The sequence below is a fragment of the Amia ocellicauda genome, chromosome 12 (genome assembly GCF_036373705.1).
Source record: "Amia ocellicauda isolate fAmiCal2 chromosome 12, fAmiCal2.hap1, whole genome shotgun sequence".
Taxonomy (NCBI): domain Eukaryota; kingdom Metazoa; phylum Chordata; class Actinopteri; order Amiiformes; family Amiidae; genus Amia; species Amia ocellicauda.
This window is the reverse complement of record NC_089861.1, coordinates 10,693,547-10,714,956: the sequence shown is the minus strand read 5'-3', so window position 1 is coordinate 10,714,956 and position 21,410 is coordinate 10,693,547. Positions and strand designations below refer to the sequence as shown.

General features: G+C 41.8%; 1 protein-coding gene across 2 annotated transcripts in view; it reads right to left on the bottom strand.

The window, feature by feature from the left end:
* exoc6b (exocyst complex component 6B) overlaps positions 1-21,410 on the bottom strand; it is a 152,783-nt gene that overhangs the window by 4,091 nt on the left and 127,282 nt on the right. For both annotated transcript variants that reach the window (XM_066718327.1, XM_066718328.1), the window contains one exon: positions 4,431-4,543. In XM_066718327.1, the coding sequence (XP_066574424.1) occupies positions 4,431-4,543 (113 nt within the window). The remainder of the gene's footprint in view (positions 1-4,430; positions 4,544-21,410) is intronic.

Sequence of the window (21,410 nt, the reverse complement as noted above, 5' to 3'; positions counted from 1 at the left end):
GGGATTACAGACAGGAGCCGAGGGGCACGGAACATCGTGAGCGGACTGGGCTCCGGCCTACGGCGTTTGTGCCCGGCGGTGTCAGGGCCACCTCTCGCCGCCCACCTGACTCTCACTGCAGGGGTTGAGCTGCCTGGCCCAGCTCCAGACGTGTTAGCAGGCACAGAAAACACTAAACAGGAAGTAATTATGCAGTGCTTGCATGCCAAGGAAACCACATCCAAACAGGTAGGCAGAGGTCAGGCAGTCAGCCAGCCAGCAGGGAGGCAGCCAGGCAGCCTGTTTCAGGGCACCTGCTGTTCCCAGTCCAGGGAGTCCGGCACAGAGAGCCCAGCACAGGGCTGCAAGGGTCCACCTATCACAGACCTCCTCCCAGGTTGCTTGGCATGTATTTATGGCATTAATACATTCTAGGAGTGAACAGACTCCTCAAATCTGTTGCAAAAAACTGGATGAACGCACAATATAGATAAAAAGAGATAGTCCACTCACGGTATAACGGACAAGTCGAGTACAAATAATAGGGCTCCATGATGGATTTCGTAAGATTTTAACACATCAGGATGTGCGGCTATTAGGATGCAATTCGCTGACCTCAATGGAGCTCAGGGGCAGTGTTTGAGATTCGCTGGTCATTTTTATATTGTACCTGTTCTGAATGGTTATGTAGTTGACACTCTGAACATTCAGACTGAAAAGATGAGAAGCAGGGCTGGACAAGACTAGCTTGAAGAGCCATAACCACAGGAAATGAAAAATGAAAGTGAAATGAAAGAAAAAGTGTTTGAAGAGAAGGTACCAGAGTTAGGTTTCAGCTGGAGTATGCTTACTTACTACAGCATGATTACAACAGCAACCTGCAAGGACAAGCCCGTCTGCTTCCAACTGAATAATTTCTGTATTTCTGTACTATGTGTTATGCATTGTAGGCCACCCTATTGCGGAAATAAATCAACTTTCAATGAAATACAAATCACTCCACTAGACCTCTGAAGGTGTGCTGTGGTATCTGGCACCAAGACGTTAGCAGCAGATCCTTTAAGTCCTGTAAGTTGCGAGGTGGGGCCTCCATGGATCGGACTTGTTTGGCCAGCACATCCCACAGATGCTCGATTGGATTGAGATCTGGGGAAATTGGAGGCCAAGTCAACACCTTGAACTCGTTGTGTTCCTCAAACCATTCATGAACCATTATTGCTTTGTGGCAGGGCGCATTATCCTGCTGAAAGAGGCCAATGCCATCAGGTTCAGCATGGGCACCCTGACTGGTCTGCGGCTACGCAGCCCCATACGCAACAAACTGCGATGCACTGTGTGTTCTGATAACTTTCTATCAGAACCAGCATTAACTTTTTCAGCAATTTGAGCTACAGTAGCTCGTCTGTTGGATCGAACCACACGGGCCAGCCTTCGCTCCCCACGTGCATCAATGAGCCTTGGCCGCCCATGACCCTGTCACTGGTTCACCGCTTTTCCTTCCTTGGACCACTTTTGATAGGTACTGACCACTGCAGACCGGGAACACCCCACAAGAGCTGCAGTTTTGGAGATGCTCTGACCCAGTCGTCTAGCCATCACAATTTGGCCCTTGTCAAAGTCGCTCAGATCCTTACGCTTGCCCATTTTTCCTGCTTCTAACACATCAACTTTGAGGACAAAATGTTCACTTGCTGCCTAATATATCCCACCCACTGACAGGTGCCATGATAACAAGATTAGCAGTGTTATTCACTTCACCTGTCAGTGCTCATACTGATATGGCTGATCGGTGTATATTATATATGTAAAATGTATGTATCTTTTAGATTGTTCTAATTGTACATTTCCTCTTATTTACTGTAAAATGTTAGGTTATCGGAGAAAGAGGATATGACCCAAAGGGGGAAGGGCCTTTGCCATTACCTATACTCGAATGATAACACTTAGAGAAACCAAACACCATGCGCTATCAAACCAGGAGCCAGGCAAAAAGACAAGAGCCACAAAGAGGTCTTGAAAACTGTCATAGCCACAGAAAAAGACACACAAAATAAGGGTCAAAAAAAGGAAGTAAAGGCAAAAGATTAAAATAGATAATAAAGTAGAAAAAATGAAAAGAAAACTGGAAAGCCATGGCAAACCTGACAGAGCAGGCAGGCAACAGCGAGAATACTTACGCTCTGGAGATCCTGGGCAGGAGAGCAAAACGTAGAAGGGAGAGGGAGAGAGAGACAGAGAGAGAGGGAGAGAGCGAGAGTAAAAGTGAAATCATACACCCCGAACTTGTGAAAAAGCCCTATAAGTGTCTAAAAGGCTGGCTGTGTCTGAAGAGGCATTTCATTTCTAATATCTTGTTATTTCTCTACTGTGTTGGTCCTGGTTTTGGATTGTGCTTGCTTTATTGTTATTTGAAATGTTCAAAAACTAACATGGAACAAAAAAAATAAAAAAGAGGAGTTCAATTGGCTGAATTCACCTGAAGTCTACAGTTCCAATGTTCATCTCACCATATGTATATTATATCAAAGAGGACCATGCGTGGAATAGAACAGGATTTAGAGCTAGTAGACATAGGAAGGGGGGGCTGTAAATCACTGATGCTATGACCTCACGAGACAGGCTGTGTTCAGCACTATCCCAGTTTATGTCAAGGTTTGGGAAGGTTGTTCAGGGAGGGGTGTCGAAAACACAATTGAGACAGGAATGTCATTGGTGGGTCAACACAATGAAAACTTCTCCCGATGTCTCTCTCATGATGAGCAACCTTTTCCCTCCCACAGAGCGAGCGAGAGAGCCAGTGAGGGGACTCGGCGCGTCTGTTCAATCAACTGGATTAGCTGTTCTGCTCTAGTTAGAGTCAGGCATGTATATTGTTCTCGGTCTCTCTCTTTCCCCAATATCATGTATCTGAGCTTCTGCAGGCCAGCAGAAACTTGAAACACCCGATCCAGTACTGCTCAGGCCCCAAGACCTGGCCTGAATTCCCAAAAGAGCAACAAAAGCCCCTCGAAGCCAGGCAAGACTCACGACTCAGCTGTTGCTTAATACCCTAACAAACACCTGTGTTTTTATTGGCACTTTGAGCTGCAGTTGTGCTTGTTGTTTGGATGACACACTTATTTGGTGCCAAAATGTCTTTCACCTTCCTTCTGCTCTCAGGGAAGGCTGTGCTCTATCAAAGCCGCGTTGTAACAGAAGGTAACAGAAGATAAGCTACAAGACGCTTGTGCTGAAATGTAATTTATTAAATGGGCAAGTCTTCCATACCTGAAGAGCACTATTGCCACAGAAAGCCAATGTTAACATTAAAAAGGAGTTCATATGGAGTTATTGGGGGAAAATGCATTTGCAATATTGGGGGTTGACTAAGAGTTTTAGTTTCCCTCTCATTTGGTCAGCAATGACCTCTAAGTTATCATACGCTAACATTTCCTCTTGACATTAGTTCACTCTCTCATGCTCCAATTCACATTTGTCTAACAAACACGTGTACGTAAGTATATACACGTACGCAGTGTACATGTTAGACTATGAAGAATAGTCTGAAAGTATGATTTGTCATTTAATTTGCATTGCTCTGCCTGTTTTCCATGACCTTTGATCATGCTTGATATTTCTCTGGGTTATATAAAGGTCCATTGGTTAAATAACTATTTAGAGATAATTTATTGGACCATATACACATAGTTGAAAAGAGACCTAACATGCCAAAAGATAAGCTAAGTAAGGTAAATAAACAAACAAACCAATACCAAAAATAATAGGTCAAGTTATGAAGAGATATGTTTTGTAGGATAAAGGAGGAAGACGTGCATCTTGGACCCTGAAGTGAAGGGTGCAGGGCACTTCATTGAGTGCTTCCTGACTGCGATGTGCCAAACAACAAACATGTTTCTTGTTATGAGAATAAGGACAGCCTGTCTGATTTGTTTTTTCCTTTTGGTTTCCCCCTCATCTTATCTAACAAGGAACCTTACAATTCAAGCCTTACACCTCCCCTCGCTGAAATGACCCAATGGTCAGGCCAAACTAAAACTCTCCTTTCATTGGTAATTGACTTTCCTCTGCATTCCTGGTGTGAATAGGGAGTCTTTGGTAGATTAACAGTGAGGCTGCAGGTATGTCTGAGGTCTCCAAGTGCAACTGCGCACACGGGGTACACTGAGTGAGTGAGTCAGTCACGCTGTCATTCACACTGTCAGTCCCTTGGTTGAACTTGCCAATCTGTCAGTCAATTAGTGAACCCTTCTGTCAGTTTATTGGGGAGTTCAGTTTGTCACTGAGCATGACTGTCACTGAGCATGCTGGGAAGTCCACAAGTCTGTCCATCAGTGTTCTGGTAAGCCTATAAGCCTCTGAGAGGTTTGAAAAACTGACAGACAGATGGACAGACTCCCAGACAGGCACATTAAACTGGCCCTCCTTAAGTCTGTGACTGTGGAGTTACTCACTTCTCCAGCAGGGCCAGTGCAGTGTGGGGGTTCACTCTCAGGTACTTGCAGCTGGGTCGTCCATAGTCAGCCAGGTACGTGGACCAGTCCCACTGTGTGAACAGGTCCAGGAGCTGAGGAGAGTGAAAAACAAAGCCATCAAGCTACAGCTCCTCAAGAACAGTCAAGAGGTCACTGGATGGGAATGGAAAGCCAGAGCAGGTCAAAAGCACAGAGAGAAGCGTGGGAGTGCGTGCCTTTCCGTGTTGGTCTGAGGGTGAGCATACTATGTATGCAGCCGTTCACATGACCTTCTTAGAGAGAAAGCTGGCACCCGACAGCACAAGCCTCACATTCAAGCCCACAAAGCTTCTCAACTCAAAGACAGAGTTCACACTGCGTTGTGTTTGGTTTCGTTTCCACTGTTTGCTGGAGGTACAGATTTCTGAGTTCATCAGACCGCAACTGTTAGGAATAACAGGCATGCCCCTTACTGCGTCCTTCTAGTGTTTAGACTGCTCTGGCTGACCCCACAGAAAGTTTCTACAGCACACATCTTCTGTCTAAAAATTCCCCAGCAATCCAACACAGGCTATATTCTTCCCAGAAATACAAAAAGATAGATGGTGACAGGGAGCATAAAAAGTAAATAGTTCTCAGTTTTGCCAAATTGCAAGAATTCTTCATACAGAGCTTGACAATTACGTCTCTTTTTTGGTCTTCACTCTTGTTTTTAAAGGTCTCTACCTCTTGGTGAAAATTTGAACAAAGCATACCAAAACAAAAACAAAAAAGCATTTTCTGCCACTCCGCACTACCTTGACAAACTGCCCCACTTGTTGTGCACTGTACAAATCTACAGATTATAAAAATGCACCCGATAATTCTCATTTCTATTGTATTGGTTTGTGCTTTTGTGTTTTTTTTTTTTCCTTCCTTACAATAAGTATGACCCATATCAAGAGGTTGTTTAAATTTAGAGCCCAATTCAAATCGAATCAAAAGGGGTCAACTGCTGAATGAACACCACGCCATAATAATAAGGGTATCCTGTATGTATTTGTATGTCATAACAGCTGAACTCTGTCTCACCCCCGCCTTCACCTCCCTCTGAACTTCCACTTTGTCTCTATTTCCAGGCTCACCTTGCACTGAACTCAGCTGTTATCACCGAACACACGCTGAACAAACAGCACTAAACCCCGTAAGGACACGCGGGAGAGAAAAGAGGAGGGGGGTATGTGGGGAGGGGATTATTACTTCCTCTTATTCTTCCAACAAAAAACGATATTACGTTGCAATGCCTTTTTTTTTTTTTTTTTTTAACTGGTGGTTGGATTAGAGCTTTTGATATTCCCTTGAACCTTTTCCATCATTCTCTTTCAGTCACTTCACTCGACGCAGTCTTGGGAAAGCTTTTTCTTGTTGTCTTACAGTTTAAAATGCTTTGAGATAAGCATGGCAAAAAGGCTATTCAATTTATTTTAACCCTTTACTCAGCTAAACAGCAATACAATTTAATGTTTTGAGTGATGCATTGTTTTGGCATTCAAAAATACCTGAAAAGCAGGCCCTTGTGAATGTGAATATGACCGATTATTTAGCTGGGACTGTCAGGACTGAAACTAGGGGGCGTTTCATTACACCTAGAGTTGCAGGGGTCTGGAACAAAACAACCAGCCACCTAGTTGAAAACGACTCACTGGGGTCCTTCAAGAAATTATGAAAACAATGCTGGGATCAATTAGGTACTAACCAAAACCAAAACAAATGTCAAATGGTCTCATTTCATGTGTGTACAATTTTGTTATTGTGTATCAGGAAGCATATCTGATAAAAAAGAACCTCACAAGAATGTTTGTATATGTGTGTTGATTCCTGGTAAAGTTTACTACGCTCAGTGACTGTGGAGAGTCTCTTCCAGTCGAAGAGAAGCACACACTGGAATCGTATTATACTAACAGTAAATTAGAGCACATAATTAACTCAAATATTTTCAAAATGACATACACTTAGGGGTCTCATTTCCTTCAGCCTGGACATTTCCTAAAGCATGATCATCTACTTGTCATCAACCTGTAGTTTTTCATTAGTTTTAAGCAATGGCAGAGAAGTGACTCTTCATTACAGTGTTTCGCAGGGAGGAATTCTGGCTGCTTGTTCCCTAATTCTGGTTAACTGTTATTGCTGCAGAAGGCTTTTAAACTGGTGTCCAATCTAGTCTTTTCTGACAATGCCAATCACTCCTGATAATCTTTATTCACAGAATGCAGTGTTTTTCCAGAAGGGAAGAGCAAAAAACACACCACTCTTAAACAGTAGCTTTTTCCCCCAACCTGGTGCATCATTGCAGATAATTTCATAATACCTAATATTTATTCAACTGTCAAATATGAAATTGACAATGCCTGCACCAACATATGAAAAGTTAGAATTGAGCGAGGAGAGTTCAGCACAGGAAGTTACACTGCTCCCCTCTTACCCATCTCTGTGTAAAGGTACGCCTCTGGTCCTCAGTTCTAAACCTAATCCCTCTTCATTTCTGTTTGCCACAGATCGGCACAGATAGCATCTGCGGTCATTTTCTCTAGCTGTCAATCACGGGAAAGACAAGAGCTGAACAGAGCTGCCCCGAAACCTTTTCAAATTTCGTTTCGACTAATTGCCAGATATGAGAAACATTAACCATGTACTCCTCCCCCCAACATCACCTCAAGATAGTTTCAAAGAATGAGTGGGTATTGCTTTCTTGTACAAGCCAGGGACGGGGAAAACCAAGATAGCAATCAAATATCACTGTGACGATACCAGCAGATTCTTGGCGAATTGAAGCAGAATTCACATCAAGCGTGACCGGAGTTATCTTTTGTAATCTTTGCTCCTAATATTTGTCATTGCTCGTAATTTCACAATATTCTGCACTGACTCCAGGTAAAAGGTGAAATGACTTGACAGCAACAGCATAACATATTAGCTCAACACATACTATTGCAATGACATAAGACGAGAGCTTTGAATTATTTTCTAAAGTAGGACGTTTGAAAGATCATTATTAAACTGTGCGATCTGAAAGGAAAACGCATGAACAGGCTGGCACACTTACACCAGAAAGAAAACAACAACAGCAGCCGCACACAAAGTCCCCTACTCTAAATAACACTGATCCTTACGCTGAAAAAGAACGGAGATGTGTGAGATGTCTCTGCTGTGAAATGGCACTTGCTTGCTTTGTCTTTTAGCCCGCCTGGTCCCTGTACTAGTGAAAGTACTTCTTGTGTAGGTTTCCAAACATAGCACATACTGTGGGTAGATTACAGTTAATGAAGCCTCTCTCTTTCTTTCGCCTGTGTTCAAATCCATTTTGGGTCATAACCGAATAGAGTGGGAACGAGTCAGACACCAAACACCACTGGGGGAAAAAAATCCCATTACACAGATAGACTACTTTATTTCATATTTAACAGCTGCAGACTCTTGTACAAACTGCACAGATGAAGCAGATATCTATTTTATATATACGTAAATGTATATGTACTAAAAATAAATTTGATCATATGTCACCACCTGGCTTTGTCTTAAATACAAAACCTTTCATACCCTGGTATGGCCCAAAACTCCTATACATGATCTTATTTCAATCCCTGCAGTTGTCAGCACCATAGGGAAGGAAGTACAGCAATGCACAACGCAATCAAGGCCTGGCTGACTAGACTGCTCACTCCGGCCTTGGGGTAAACACAGGAGGGCTGGGGCGCAACACTAAAGTGGGGCAGTGCAGCTGTGGTAGCACAACAACCTGTGCAAAGTCTCCTTCACACGCATGACAGTTTTACCCCCTTTCCAAAGAAAAACAAAGAATACCAAAAAAAAAAAAACACATTATTCCCTTAAAAACAAACAAATCATTAAAAGGGGAACTGGAAAGCCCAGAGATTCCAGCTTGTCTCCCACTATGCTCCGTACACACAGCCAGCCCCGGCCTTGAACTCTGAAGCAATACAATCTTGAATGACTTGTGCATTCTTTTTTGTCCTCACCTCTGGATGGCCTCCGAGGTGCTACATTGTTTTCTACATTCTTTGGCAGCGAGCAGCTTGCCTGGGGTTTTATGTGAACTACTGGCGAGGTGCTGATAACAATAATAACGACTGAAGAAGAAAAGAAAAGACAAATATACGTGTATATGATAATAACAATAAAAATAGTGATAACCCTGCATTCAAATCAGCAGCCCATGAGTTCAGTGGCACAACAGGAAATGCTCAAACATTCATACCAGGTATATATCAAGCACCATCTTCCCCTTAGGCACACATGGCTGGGCACCCTTAACCCTCTCTGATATGGACACAGGTTTGGGAAAAATTATATGGTCTGTAGTCCCTCCCCCCTTTCCTACTGTACACCTGAGGTATGAACTACAATGCATAATGCTAGTGTTTTTTTTTTTTTTTTTAATAAAATGAGTAACATTTCCTAGTTTTGAAGTACCTCGCAATCAAGCTGGAAAACAAGTTTATTTCTGTGGAATGTCGGCACTGTTTGGAGTTAGTCAGTCATCTGGGAAAACAACAACGTACAACAAAACAAAATCCACGCACTTGCATGAAACAGGACACACAGCTGGTGAAGAAATGAGAGAACAGGGCAGTGCAGCTCATAATAAAAATGGCTCCGTGCAACGGGTTAAAATCTGTTTGACAGATGTCTTTCAGGGTAACAAGGTCAATGGTTATGGCTGTTGGGTCACCCAAAATAGAGACATGGAACAGCAAGATCAAACGGGACATTGACAGCTCGCCTGAGTGAACTCTGTGCAATTATCACAGCGTTGTAAAAATGATTTAATTAAAGAAAAAGCCAAATGATGTAAAAGATATGTCTGGTGTAATAGAAGCTGGGAACCGCAGACAACGGGGGTTACTCTGTAATGGGGCGTTCATGAAGACTCCCCTAGAAGGACCTGTGATGCAAGTCCAAGACGCGTTACCTCACCACAAGGCTGTCCTGAGCATGGGCACAAGGATGAAAAGAAAAAAAAAGGCAGAAGAATGAAAAGCTGAAAAGCATTGATTCAGACCAGAAGAAAATTAAATCCATTGTAATCAGAAAGGCCTGTCAGTGCTTGAGGAGCAAGGTTGGCTATCCATCTACTCAGGACACAACATGCTCAGTTAACAACCTCTGGCACACCATCACCTTTAAAGAGGAAAACACAGAGTTCGCATTAGACATACAGACATTAACTGATCTATTGCAGAATGAATGAGGGCAGATAGACTTTCTACGTAAAAATAAAGAATAAAGGCCCCCAAAACAAACATGTTTAATCAATGAAACAGTGTAGTGAACAAAGCTGAGCCAAGATAACTTGACTGGCTGTGTTTAGACTGGATGTAATTAATGCTTGCAGAATTCAAACACCCAAAGATGAACTCCAAATGAGCATTACAGAATAACTGAGAGGAGCTTCAACACCTTCTGATTTACTCTCAAAGCTTATCAATTGCGATGTGACCAGTAGCATTTCACTGCTCAACATCAGCATGGACTACTAGAACAAGTCTTATAATAGTAACTACTACACTTGCAACAAGTTAACTGGCAGATTCCCATTCTACTGAACTGGTCACATGGTTGGAAGTATTTGGTTATCCTTCTTTAATCTGCCCTGCTCAATGAAGGCTGAAGAATAAAGAGTTACACAAGACTCCTTTCGGCATGAGTAAAGCTGGCATTTAAAGATACGCTATGGTGCAAGTTGGCACTCATTAAAGCAAAGACAAAAACTCTCTCATCTATGCAGACCACCATCAGTGCATGTGTTACTCCATTCACAGGTGGTTTAATTTGTTTCAGATTCGTTTTTAGCCGTCCTCACTTACATATCTGCTATCAGACTCATATGGAAAACAATAATGTGAATCAGTTGAGGCATATATTGTACATACTAGGCTAACTGGAAATTGTGACATCAGCTATGTGTAAACACAGAATGTATAGATTCATATTATCATTAGAATAAAGCAAATCTTGTTGGGGTTTCCTCCACATGTACAACTTTTCTCACCTAACTTGTAATTTAGCTTTTCAGAATAAAATGTTACCTCTACAGGTTTCAATCTTTCTAAGGTTACATTATATGAATGTAAGATCCAACAACAAAAACAAAACCCCCAATAATATTACTTGTTGTGTTCCATCTTTGCTTTTTAAATAGGAAACATAATACTTTCCCACAAGCACTCTGGGACCTCCTACTGCAGGTAAAGAACTTCTGATGAATGGCCAGGTTTCCAAAAAGTCTAGGGATGGGGTGGCGGTTTGGATGGACCAGTCATGAGTGGACTGCTCCAGCTATGCCGGCACTGAAAACTATGCTTTAGTTTACAGAAGTCTCCAGAAATAGAATCCGTGGTTCCCAGCTTAACTCTGTGTTGTCTTCCTTAACGCAGCCTCATCTGTTCAACAACACACGAGGTTATACTACTACATTATTTATTCGTTTACAAACAAAAATGCTGGAAAGTTGGAAATGCACATAGAAAATAATGAAGATATTGATAAACACAATAGGAACAAAATCAGCTTTTGTCATAACAGCCTCCTCCTCCCCTTACAGACATCCAATCCACCCACTTCAATAAAACAAGCTACCATCAACTAATAAAGTGCACACAAAGATGTAAATGCAAAATGAAACCTAGTACTATCTGATCAATGTACATGTAGTATAAATGTTAATTACAGTAGAAACTATACAAATCAACATTAACAGTCTGTATTTTAATGATTTTAGCAGTAATTCTAAACTACTAAACTACTATAAATCGCCTAAATTAATTAATAAAAACATACATTAACATTTTACAATATACAAATGGTCAGTTCAGTAGAGGCCTACAGTAATCCTTTCCTGTATGCTGCTAAATAAGTATTTTAGATGACTGCTTTGTTTTAAACTTGAAAGCTTTTATTATTTTTTTCACTCTCTCAAAAAAAATATAAATAATGATTTTTACCAATAAATTACCCGATTTGTGTATTTGAGGAGTTTGGATTTTACTGATTTTAACCCATTTTAAACACACACAAAATTATGTTCAGTTTATCGGTAATTATTTTTTATGAAACACTGCTTCACAAGCTTGTTTGACATTACGACACTATCTTGTCAGCACTCACAATGAAGCTGTTCTGCAGTGCACAACTCACACAGATGCGTGCTGGAGTTTAATATGGCGCTATACGATTGGCTCACACACGGAGGCTGGTCAGCATTGTGGCATTGAGGACAGTGCTGGCGCTGACAGAATAAAGCAGAACGTAGAATGCAAACGCACAAGAAACTCTGCAAAAGTGAACTTTGGGATAAACAGTGTATATTGTAGAACTTGTTTATAGTTTTAAAATAAAATGTAATTTGTTGAATAGAACAAATGTATTATTATTTACTTGATTTTAAATAAATATGCATGTGCGAGTGATTAACTTTTACTATTAACTTTATTTCACATAATCATTCTGGCATGAATGGTCAGATTCTGTTCAGTATTACATAAATTTGTAGTACAAGAACGCAACCAGTGATCTTGAGAATCTGTGCAGAATGAGGAAAGTCTGCGTGTTGTGAACACACCAAGCTTCTTTTTGTTGCTATATGGTTATAGGAGTTGTGCTTAGCGTATATGCGCTTCACACGGACTCTCCCAAGACTTGGAAATTGCCATGTGCATAATATCGAGCACTGACCACTGTGTGCCATGACGTTCGTAATAACCACATGTATTACAGAGTACGTACTAAAAGCACATTTTAAACAGGATTAAATACAATTTTATTCTGCAGCATGAAACTTACTTTGTATCAGAGTGTATATTATATCCCATGTGTGTTTTAAATGGGTTTGGCTGTATATATCTGTAGCTATTTCCTATGACTTCAAATTGTTTGGTCATTTTCCATGACTTTTCCATGACTTTTCCATGACCATTTTTTTTCCATGACTTTTCCATGACCATTTTTTTTCCATGACTTTTCCAGGATTTTCCATGACCGTGTAATATGTTTACAAGATTCTAACCCTCTTCAAGATGCTGGAGAACATTTTCGTTTTTCCTCTGCATAAATCTACTCAACATTTCCCCAGAATTTAGTATATTTGTCTGCAGATCTGAACTTAGGCTACACATGTGGGTGTATGGAATCAACTGCCAAAAACAATTGTGTACTGATGAGCAACGTGCTGTTCCCTGGGTAAATCAACCAGATGAGTAAGGTAGGCTGACTGGTCTGTTCTCATGAACAATCCTCTTTGCAGCGGTAGTGCTGTGCGACAACAATGTGCCTCATTAACCATTTCAATTTCATGTCTCGCGTTCCAACACAAAAGGAAGGCTTTCACACTGAGAACAGTACTCTCTCTCCCAAAGCTTCATAAAGGGCAGATCTCCTGGATACGGCAAGGATGAGATTTCTCACCTGCATGTCTCGAGCTGTCCTGAATGACACTATCTGGGAGGAGGTGCATGTTGGGTGTCAGTGGCTCTTTGCCATGACTGACGTCCATGTTTTCCTTGGCAGGCCTCTGTCTGTCTTAAGACAGGTGTGTACACACTGCGGCAATCTGCAACACAGAAGACTGTGTGGTGATATAGCAGCTGAATAATGTGAGGCCTTTCCAGAACCAGATCAACCGAGAACTGCAGTCAAAGGTACTTGTAAGACGTACTATGATTGGTTTAAGTGGATGCTGTGTGTGTGTATACCAGTGCATTTCTGTGGAAATAATTTCAAGAGAGTTCTATAGAAAAAAGCAAAAAAGGAAAGACATTCAACCCCTCTTTATCACTGTAATATATTGAAGATTTGAAGGTTATGCACAAGCTAAAGAGTCAGATGACTCAATGATATTTCTCATCTGTACATCAGAATTTCCAGTAATGGTTTATACTGTGTTATATCTTGAATCTATTTTTACACTTTAAGGTGTTGTGTATGTGGCTTTAAACGATTACATTCATTTTCATTCCAGATTGTAACATAACATAACATGTGAAAAAGTCCTTGGGGGGTGAATCCACTGTAGTTACCACTGTTGGTTACAACCTATAGGACAGTCCAGTCAACTGTCAAGAGATCTTAAGAGGCTGATAGAAACCAGAAACTGTGTATTAATAAAATGATGGATTTAGGCTTAAGGTTTGAACTGACTGTTCTTCCTCAGAAAAAGGTCACTATAATAAATCACTCACAGCCTTCAGAAGATGCTCATATTCCACCAGAACAATTTTAGCGCAACTTTTGAAACTAAAATAATGTTGTGTCTCCAGTGCGAAGAGACATTGCTTTGATGGATAAAACAAAGTTTGGCATTTTAGATTTATTTGAATACAATCCTGGCGTCTCTGAAGTGCCCACTGGTCGAATTGTGTTGCTGTGTGACCTTCTTTAGATGTTTGACCCACCCAGAGAAGCACACAGCAAGGTGGGCCAACTTTGTTATCTCTGTCTAGGCCCTGAAACACTGGGGATACTGTATAAATGAAGGCAGCCTGCAGCACCCCCTCCTTTTCCTCATCCGTCTGTTACAAGCACACTTCCTTCTGCCCGTGTCACCATGACCCCTGGACAGCACTGCAGCCCACTGCACCATGTGAACTTGCAGAGCAACAAGGAGAGGGCAGACAGCCAGGCCGGCTAGCCTCCAGCTGACCCCACTCCCCATTGCGCCACAGGGCTATAGAAAACCACAACCCCTCCTCACTTTCTTCCTTTCATTACCCGGCCAACTGTAAATATGTGTCCGTGTGTCTGTGGATTAATACATTTACTCATTTTTTTTACATTTCATGGTGTGGGCACACAATTCAGCACCAGCCCCAACCTAGGAATTGATTATTATTATTAGAAAGAAAAAACATTTCCTTCTTACTTTAATCAATCACAAACTAACCTTTTAGCAATAAACAGAGAAAAACATTGAGATTACTTTGCATGCAACTATTCCGAATTCATTATTGAGGTCCTAATCTGGGAAAGGCCTAAAGTGTTTATGTAATGTTATGTAATTTCTACAAACTGTGTGATTGTACAACTGACTGAGGAAGCTACTTGTAGCAGGATGGTATTTTAAAAAAGTAGTCCTAGTTAATAGCCATAAAATGCCATAAATCTATAAGATCAAGACATAGCAAGGGCTTTCAGTGGCGTGTAGAGCTGGAAAGAGTTCTGGAGAGGAGCTGTTTTGGGAACCAGAGTGGCGGTAGAGTTAAGGCCTGCACTATCATTCATAGTAAGTGCAGTTTTGGGCAACTGAGATAAGACCTATCTGCCCTGGAGCAACGCATGAGTATCCCATCACACATTGCCATTGCCACACTGAACACAGCCTGACCCTGCACAGCTACACAGAGGTTGTCAAAAGGTCATCACAGGCAAATGTGTGGAGGTCAGTCCCACTCAGGGGACTCCAGCACCCCATGATACGCCACCCCCCTGCCCCTAAGTCATACTAAGTCAATAAGTCATACTGATCTGAAGTGAAAACGTGGTGATAGCTGGGGAATTCTCCCTGGGTTTGGGGGCGCTCTTTTCCTTTCAAGGCAGCATTGAGATATGACCTAAAATAAATATCTTGTCAGTATCTGAAGAGAATATTCTCCACGACAAGCAAGTAACATACACGTCCAAACAATGCGGAGATGCATCAGGAATGACTAATGCAGCACCTAAAAGAATGTAAAAAAGTTGTCTTTTGAATATTTATATGTACACAGTCAATGAACATAAATGTAACTTCAGAGATACAAAACTAAACTTGCACAACAAACACGCATCTTACTCTACATTAACAGCAGTCTAGGGGTGAAGTTGAAATTAATTCCCCTCATGACAAGAACAGAAGGTCATTAAACAAGCAGTCATGTGCGAGTGGAACAAATTAGTTAGCCATGTTGAACATCATGACTCACCAAAAGGGATCAAGAAACAGCTGCGTGAGATTCAACCAATGAACAAATGGCTGAGTTTTACAGGATGGTCGGCCTACATAACTCATACCCTGTAGCGCAGGGAATGAGCATTGACCAGAAACAGAAGGAATGCAAATAAATTGTGCTCTTCCGAAAAATAATCACAGATGGGTTCAACAGGAAGTCCAGTCTTACAAATATTGTCCTAGAGTAAAAATAGTCCAAGTCTAAGATCCACATTTGAGACCCTAAAGCAGCTACAAAGAGCAGAACCAAAGGATGACAGGTTTTTGAAACTATCATTGTAAAGGAATATCTAATTAATATTATTATTTTTATTATTAATAACAGGTCATTGTGCATGGCAGCAGGATGCTCACCAGGTTTGCATTCTCATACCGTGCGTGAACAGAACTTGAAATGGTCACAGTTGGCACCTGTTCCTTCACAGCATGGCCAGGCCCGACATCTTAACAGGGATGGTTCGATAGGCCACTAAAAGAGCTCAGGCACATCTCACAAGCCCGGTGCAGGACAGAGAGAGGAGAAGGGTGGGGGGTGGAACTGGCGCCGCTGCCTTCCTCTCTAGTGTGAGCTCACCAGTCAGGGTAACCAGAGACTGGGGGGGGGGTTGGGAGTGCCAGTGAGCCACACTGACAGGAGCGAGTGATTGGTGCGTGTGGGGCTCCCCTTTCTATCTTACACTTGCAAACAAGGATTAGATGATACAAAGCTATTAGCTGTTAGTGCCCCCCTTGAGAGCACAGAGTCGATGCTCTGTGCACCGGCAGGAGATGGATAACATTACAGCAGAGAGAAGGAAAAAAAAAAAAAAAAAAACTGAAAAAAATCACCGCATTCAGGACAGGATCAGAGCATGATTCAGATGAAAAAGCCTGCTGGCACGCTGTCCGAACAGCTCATCCTTCACATCAAACATCTCAAAACCCAACATTTGCACAGTGTTCAGTGTATTCAGGGATTCCAGGTCTAAGGTGTCCAGTGTTTCTAGTCAGTGAGGCCCTGTGTCACTGCAGTGCTGCTGCTCAGTTTGAGGGTGCTAGTGAAGTATGATACACTTTGGGGATCAAGCCACACCTAATGCATCTCAGCCGGGAACAAGACTCCCCACCACACAGGCCGACCACAGGAGTCACAATTCTAACTCTGGAAGTTTGCACCACTACAGTGCAAAATGTCATACCATGATAAGCCTCCAGCAATGCAATCACAGGTTTAAGTAAAGTTAAGGTCTGGACCTTCTGCCCAGACTGTCAACTAAATCAACTTTAAGTCTCCACAGTAGGACAACACAGACATGTAGTTCAGAAAGATCACTCATGCAGAGGACGGCCATTTATATAAAGTAAGACCATTCCAGTGTTTGTCAGTTCTCCTTTTAATATGGGAGGTCTTTTCTTTTTTAGTGGCAGTGGATGTTAATGGGTTACCTCTCGCTCATATCAGAAGTGAACAGACCTCAATGCAACATTTCACTGCAAGGAATCTATCTTGTTCACTCCTTGTCTACTTCACATCTGCTGAAAACACATTATTATTATTATTATTAAAAACTGGCGATAATTCTCTGGACCCATAAACAGTAAGACATTTTTAAGTTGTACTGTATTTATAGCAATCTTCTTTTCTACCCTGGGTCAGTTGACTCAGTGCTGTCAGGTTAGCCACAAAGAGGTTTGCGAAGAAATGTCCTCCTTCTGGAGACATGCAGAAACTTTGGGAAAATACACAGAATATGATGGCTGGGAGATGGTAAGATATTTTTACAGCTGGTGACTAAGACAGTACAAATATGTGAAGGAATAGAGATGGGGATGTGACAGTATGAAGGTCTGAAAGAACGGGTGACTCAAAGAGTAATGCATAATTCCTGCACTGTAAAGGAAATGTGACCTTGAAGTATCCTCCTTGGAATACCAAACATCATCTTATAAAGTGCAAAACAGGCCTGAGTACCAGGAAACACTCAAAGACACAAGGTTTGTATATTTAAATCAATATAAGTCAATGAAAAGTATGAATCACATCTGGCAACAATCAATTTCACTAAAGAAATAGAAGCATTTTGTTGCCTGGTAAGATACTCTCATTCAGGGCTTTTGGACAGTCAGATTCATAGACTGGAGCATGATTTTAGGTCCAGAAGAAATTCTGTTTCCTTTACTGTAACTTATCCGTCTTATCTGTAGCACTCAGGGTGTGCAGGGATGGGATAGCAGGGAGAGGAATCATTGTTTAGAAGACACTGTATATATAATCCAAAATGTTGCAAAAACAGGTCACTTTCCATCAGAAACTATGATCACTGGATATGGAGTTACAAAAGAGATACGATCTTACAAAATAATCACAACTTTTGGGATCCATCTGCATCATGCCTGTTCTCGCAAAGGGTTTTGTAACAAAAACAAAGATTTCTGGTATAAATTATTAAGTTGTCATCAATTAAAGAGTTGGCATGATGCTCATCTCGTGACTATTATCATGGTTTTGTTTAGCCAGATCACATCTAAGAGCTGAGATAGGAGGGATTTGAACGGAGGTGCCCGGAATATTTCAGCATAGGTCTGCTCTAACTCCAGGTAACCTCTTTGATGCGGTCCGTAGTTGGCAGCGTACTATCAGAGCTTTTCCAGATCTGCAGGGACACATGGATCTGGAGACACAAATGGAAATTGGGCTTCAAGGCATTCAAGATGGAAAACAGGAGACACTTCTTCACACAGAGAGTCGTCACAATCTGGAACAAACTCCCCAGCAATGTGGCTGAAGCTGAATATTTGGGAACATTTCAAAATAGACTGGATAGGATCCTTGGATCACTCAGTTATTAATGGACACCAAACGAGCACGATGGGTCGAATGGCCTCCTCTCGTTTGTAAACTTTCTAATGTTCGTATGCTCTTACTATAAAAGATAAATAAAACAATACATACATATAAGACTGAACTTGTTGAGAGCATCAATCATGATGAAATGTACAAACCTGGGTTTATGAAAATGCCTAGTTATAAGAGACATGGCCGTTTATTATTAAAGCAAAGAAACCACTGTTCAGAGCACATGTGGACTATGACCAAGTGTTTAAAACGGAGTACTGCAGAAGTTTGCAATTGTGATTGTGTTCACTGAACAATAGGGCCCCTGTTCTGCTGCGGTATTGGATGGATCTATGATCCATTCCTAAAACGCCAGAAATCCATCTCCTTAAAGCGCATTCCGACACTTGCTTAATAACCCTGTTTGATGCCATGTATATTTAAACTGCTCCTGTGAGTCATTCATAGCAATCATGACTCATGATATATAAATTAAATTCTATTTATTTTAAAAATCAAATTCTACTTTTAAATGAAACGTTCTATTAAACCTCCAAAGTTTTATTCAATGTGTATGCCTGAATCGTGTCTCAAAAAGGGAGTCTTTTTGAAATGCACAAGACAAACATACTCTTCTTGACAGCAGATACGTAAAATTAAAATTAGATGCGTACATAATTCCAGGTTGAAAAAACATGCAGTATTTTAAACTTCCACTGCTGAGTTTGAAGTAGTAATGAAGAACAATGTGCTAGTTTGTTTTACTTGTGAAAATCATGCCGAACATATAGGACAGGTCCACAGCAAGTGTCAACAGAGACTCCCTCTACAGATCATCTGTGCGGACAGAGCTTGTTTCAAATGAACTGACCCATTAACCTCAAACAGGCGGTGAAACTGGAGATGGGCGAAAAGTTTATAGCTCAGATAGGACTGAAGCCAGGAGAAGGCTCGTTTTAGCTTGGTCATTGTTCCTCTGTCATATAATGTGGTTTTGTTTTATTGTTTGAGTTACTGTTGTTGTTTTGTTATGCTTTAGATCTCTAATGCAATGGTTCCCAAACCGGTCCTGGGGGACCCCCTACCCTGCTGGTTTTTGTTCCAACCGAGCTCTCAATTACTTAATTGAACCCTTAATTGAACTAAATTTCCTAAATCAGAGACTTTTAATTATTTTTAACAGTAGGGGTTTTAAGTTAAGTATAGAATTATATTAAAAAATGTATTGAAGAAACAACTGTTTTCTTACACAATTTAAAAAGTAAAATCTAAGCAGATTGTTACTTCAATTAAGGTTCAATTAAGTAATTGAGAGCTTGGTTGGAACAAAAACCAGCAGGGTAGGGGGTCCCCCAGGACCGGTTTGGGAACCACTGCTCTAATGCATTAGGTCGGGAAAAACACCATCCTGGATCTGAGTCACTGTGGACTGTGGAAGTCAACTGAAAAGCCCAGTGCTTCACCTTCCTTCTTTTTTAATTAGCAGGAGGAATATGAGTGCAATTGCCCATCTGTGCTGAGGACTATAGTCAAAAACTGGTCACATCCAAGGAAAAAAATAAACCAACCATACAGAAATTATTCTAGTAGAATTGTCAATCAGCTTTTAGACAATATGTCCATCAGCCTTCTGCCTCCACATCCCAGAAACTGCTTCAGCTTTCCAGCGATTAAGGGAGAATTTAACACTTGTGGTTCAAGTTTCACCGACTCCACCCCCACCAGCTCTACATCTTCGGGGAATAAAGGCACCAAGGGGACTGATACACTTGACCCTGAACCAAAGCATTTCAAGACGCCATAAGAGAGGGGCTGGTTGTGTTACATTTACAAAACGTTTTCAAAGTAACGGCTGACTGCACTCTTTCAGATGAAGTCTGGAGATACCTGTAATTGTTTCAGAAACAAGATGGGCCTTTCACATGATGGAACGTGTATTTGACAGCCGCTGCCAGATGTGACGTAGCATAGGGCTGCATGTATCCGAGAGTTTTTTCTCCAGTTCAACTTTGCCCCACACAACGGCAACAGATTCCACCTTAATTCTTGGTCAAGGCTAACCTCCAGAACAGCCCTGAAGCCCTAATTTCCCCAACTCCTTCCTCCCTCGTCCCCAGGTATTGAGGCTGTGAAGTGCAGTGCGCCTGGGGTCAAGGTGTTTGCTGTTTCCTGCCTATTTGTCCAGCGTGGTGCAGAAGTGTACGCAGCGGGGAGAGGAATTCTGGGAATTCCATGGGGGGAGGACGACTGCTGAGCAGTGACAGAGAGAGGCTGTCTTTTCAAAGCAAAAAAATAAATAAATATCAAATAAAAAAACAAAACCTCCAGGCCTCCAGATGTAAAATTGCTACAGTAAGCCTGGGAGAAGCAATTCACAGTAATTTGGCTCAAACCTGCTGTTAACAAGCACACTATTATAGTCTGTATTACTTTCAATTGCACTTTGTGTGTGTGTGTGTGCGTGTGTGCGTGTGTGTGTGTGGGAGTGTGTAATAACATATGACATTCAGGAGGCTCTTAGGAGGTCATGGCATTTTAGTGTGACCTGCATTAGCAAAGTTCAAGACCAGTTCAGCCAGATTTCTTAAGCTGCAGTGTGTAGCCAGAATAATTACAGTATATACAGTGTGTAATGTGAAAGAGCCGCACTGCCCTGGGGAAGGTTGCTTGTCTGAGGTCTGGCTGCACTGAGCGTGATCGCCTGCAGTTGTGCAGCAAAGGTTAGGAGCCTACCTGGGAAAGTGTATGCATGTGGCCTGGGGACTCGTCAAATTCAGGTACATTTTCCAGGTAACAGGGAGACTGGGCGAGTTTTGGCGAGACGTTTCTGCGCATTGTCCGACACCGATTCTACAGACCCATCCAGAAAAGCAAGCAATTATACGCTATGATACCCCCTTTCGTGTAACACAAGTGATATTCGTTCCCCAACTGCCCTTGGGAGGAGTTTTCTGTATTCAGGTGTGGAAGAAAGGCTTGATGTGTGCTGGTGATATGTGGAAATAGGAGTCTCCAGGTCAGTCCCATGACAAAGGTTCCCAGGTATGGTTAGGGCACTGAAACCACTTACAGTTCCCTAGGGAAGATCTGACCAGTGAAGCTAGAAAAAAAACTATCAGAACCAAGATCACTTCCCCTCATCCAGTGCCAGTCAGCGTTTAAAGTCAACAGATCAGAAGAGAATCTG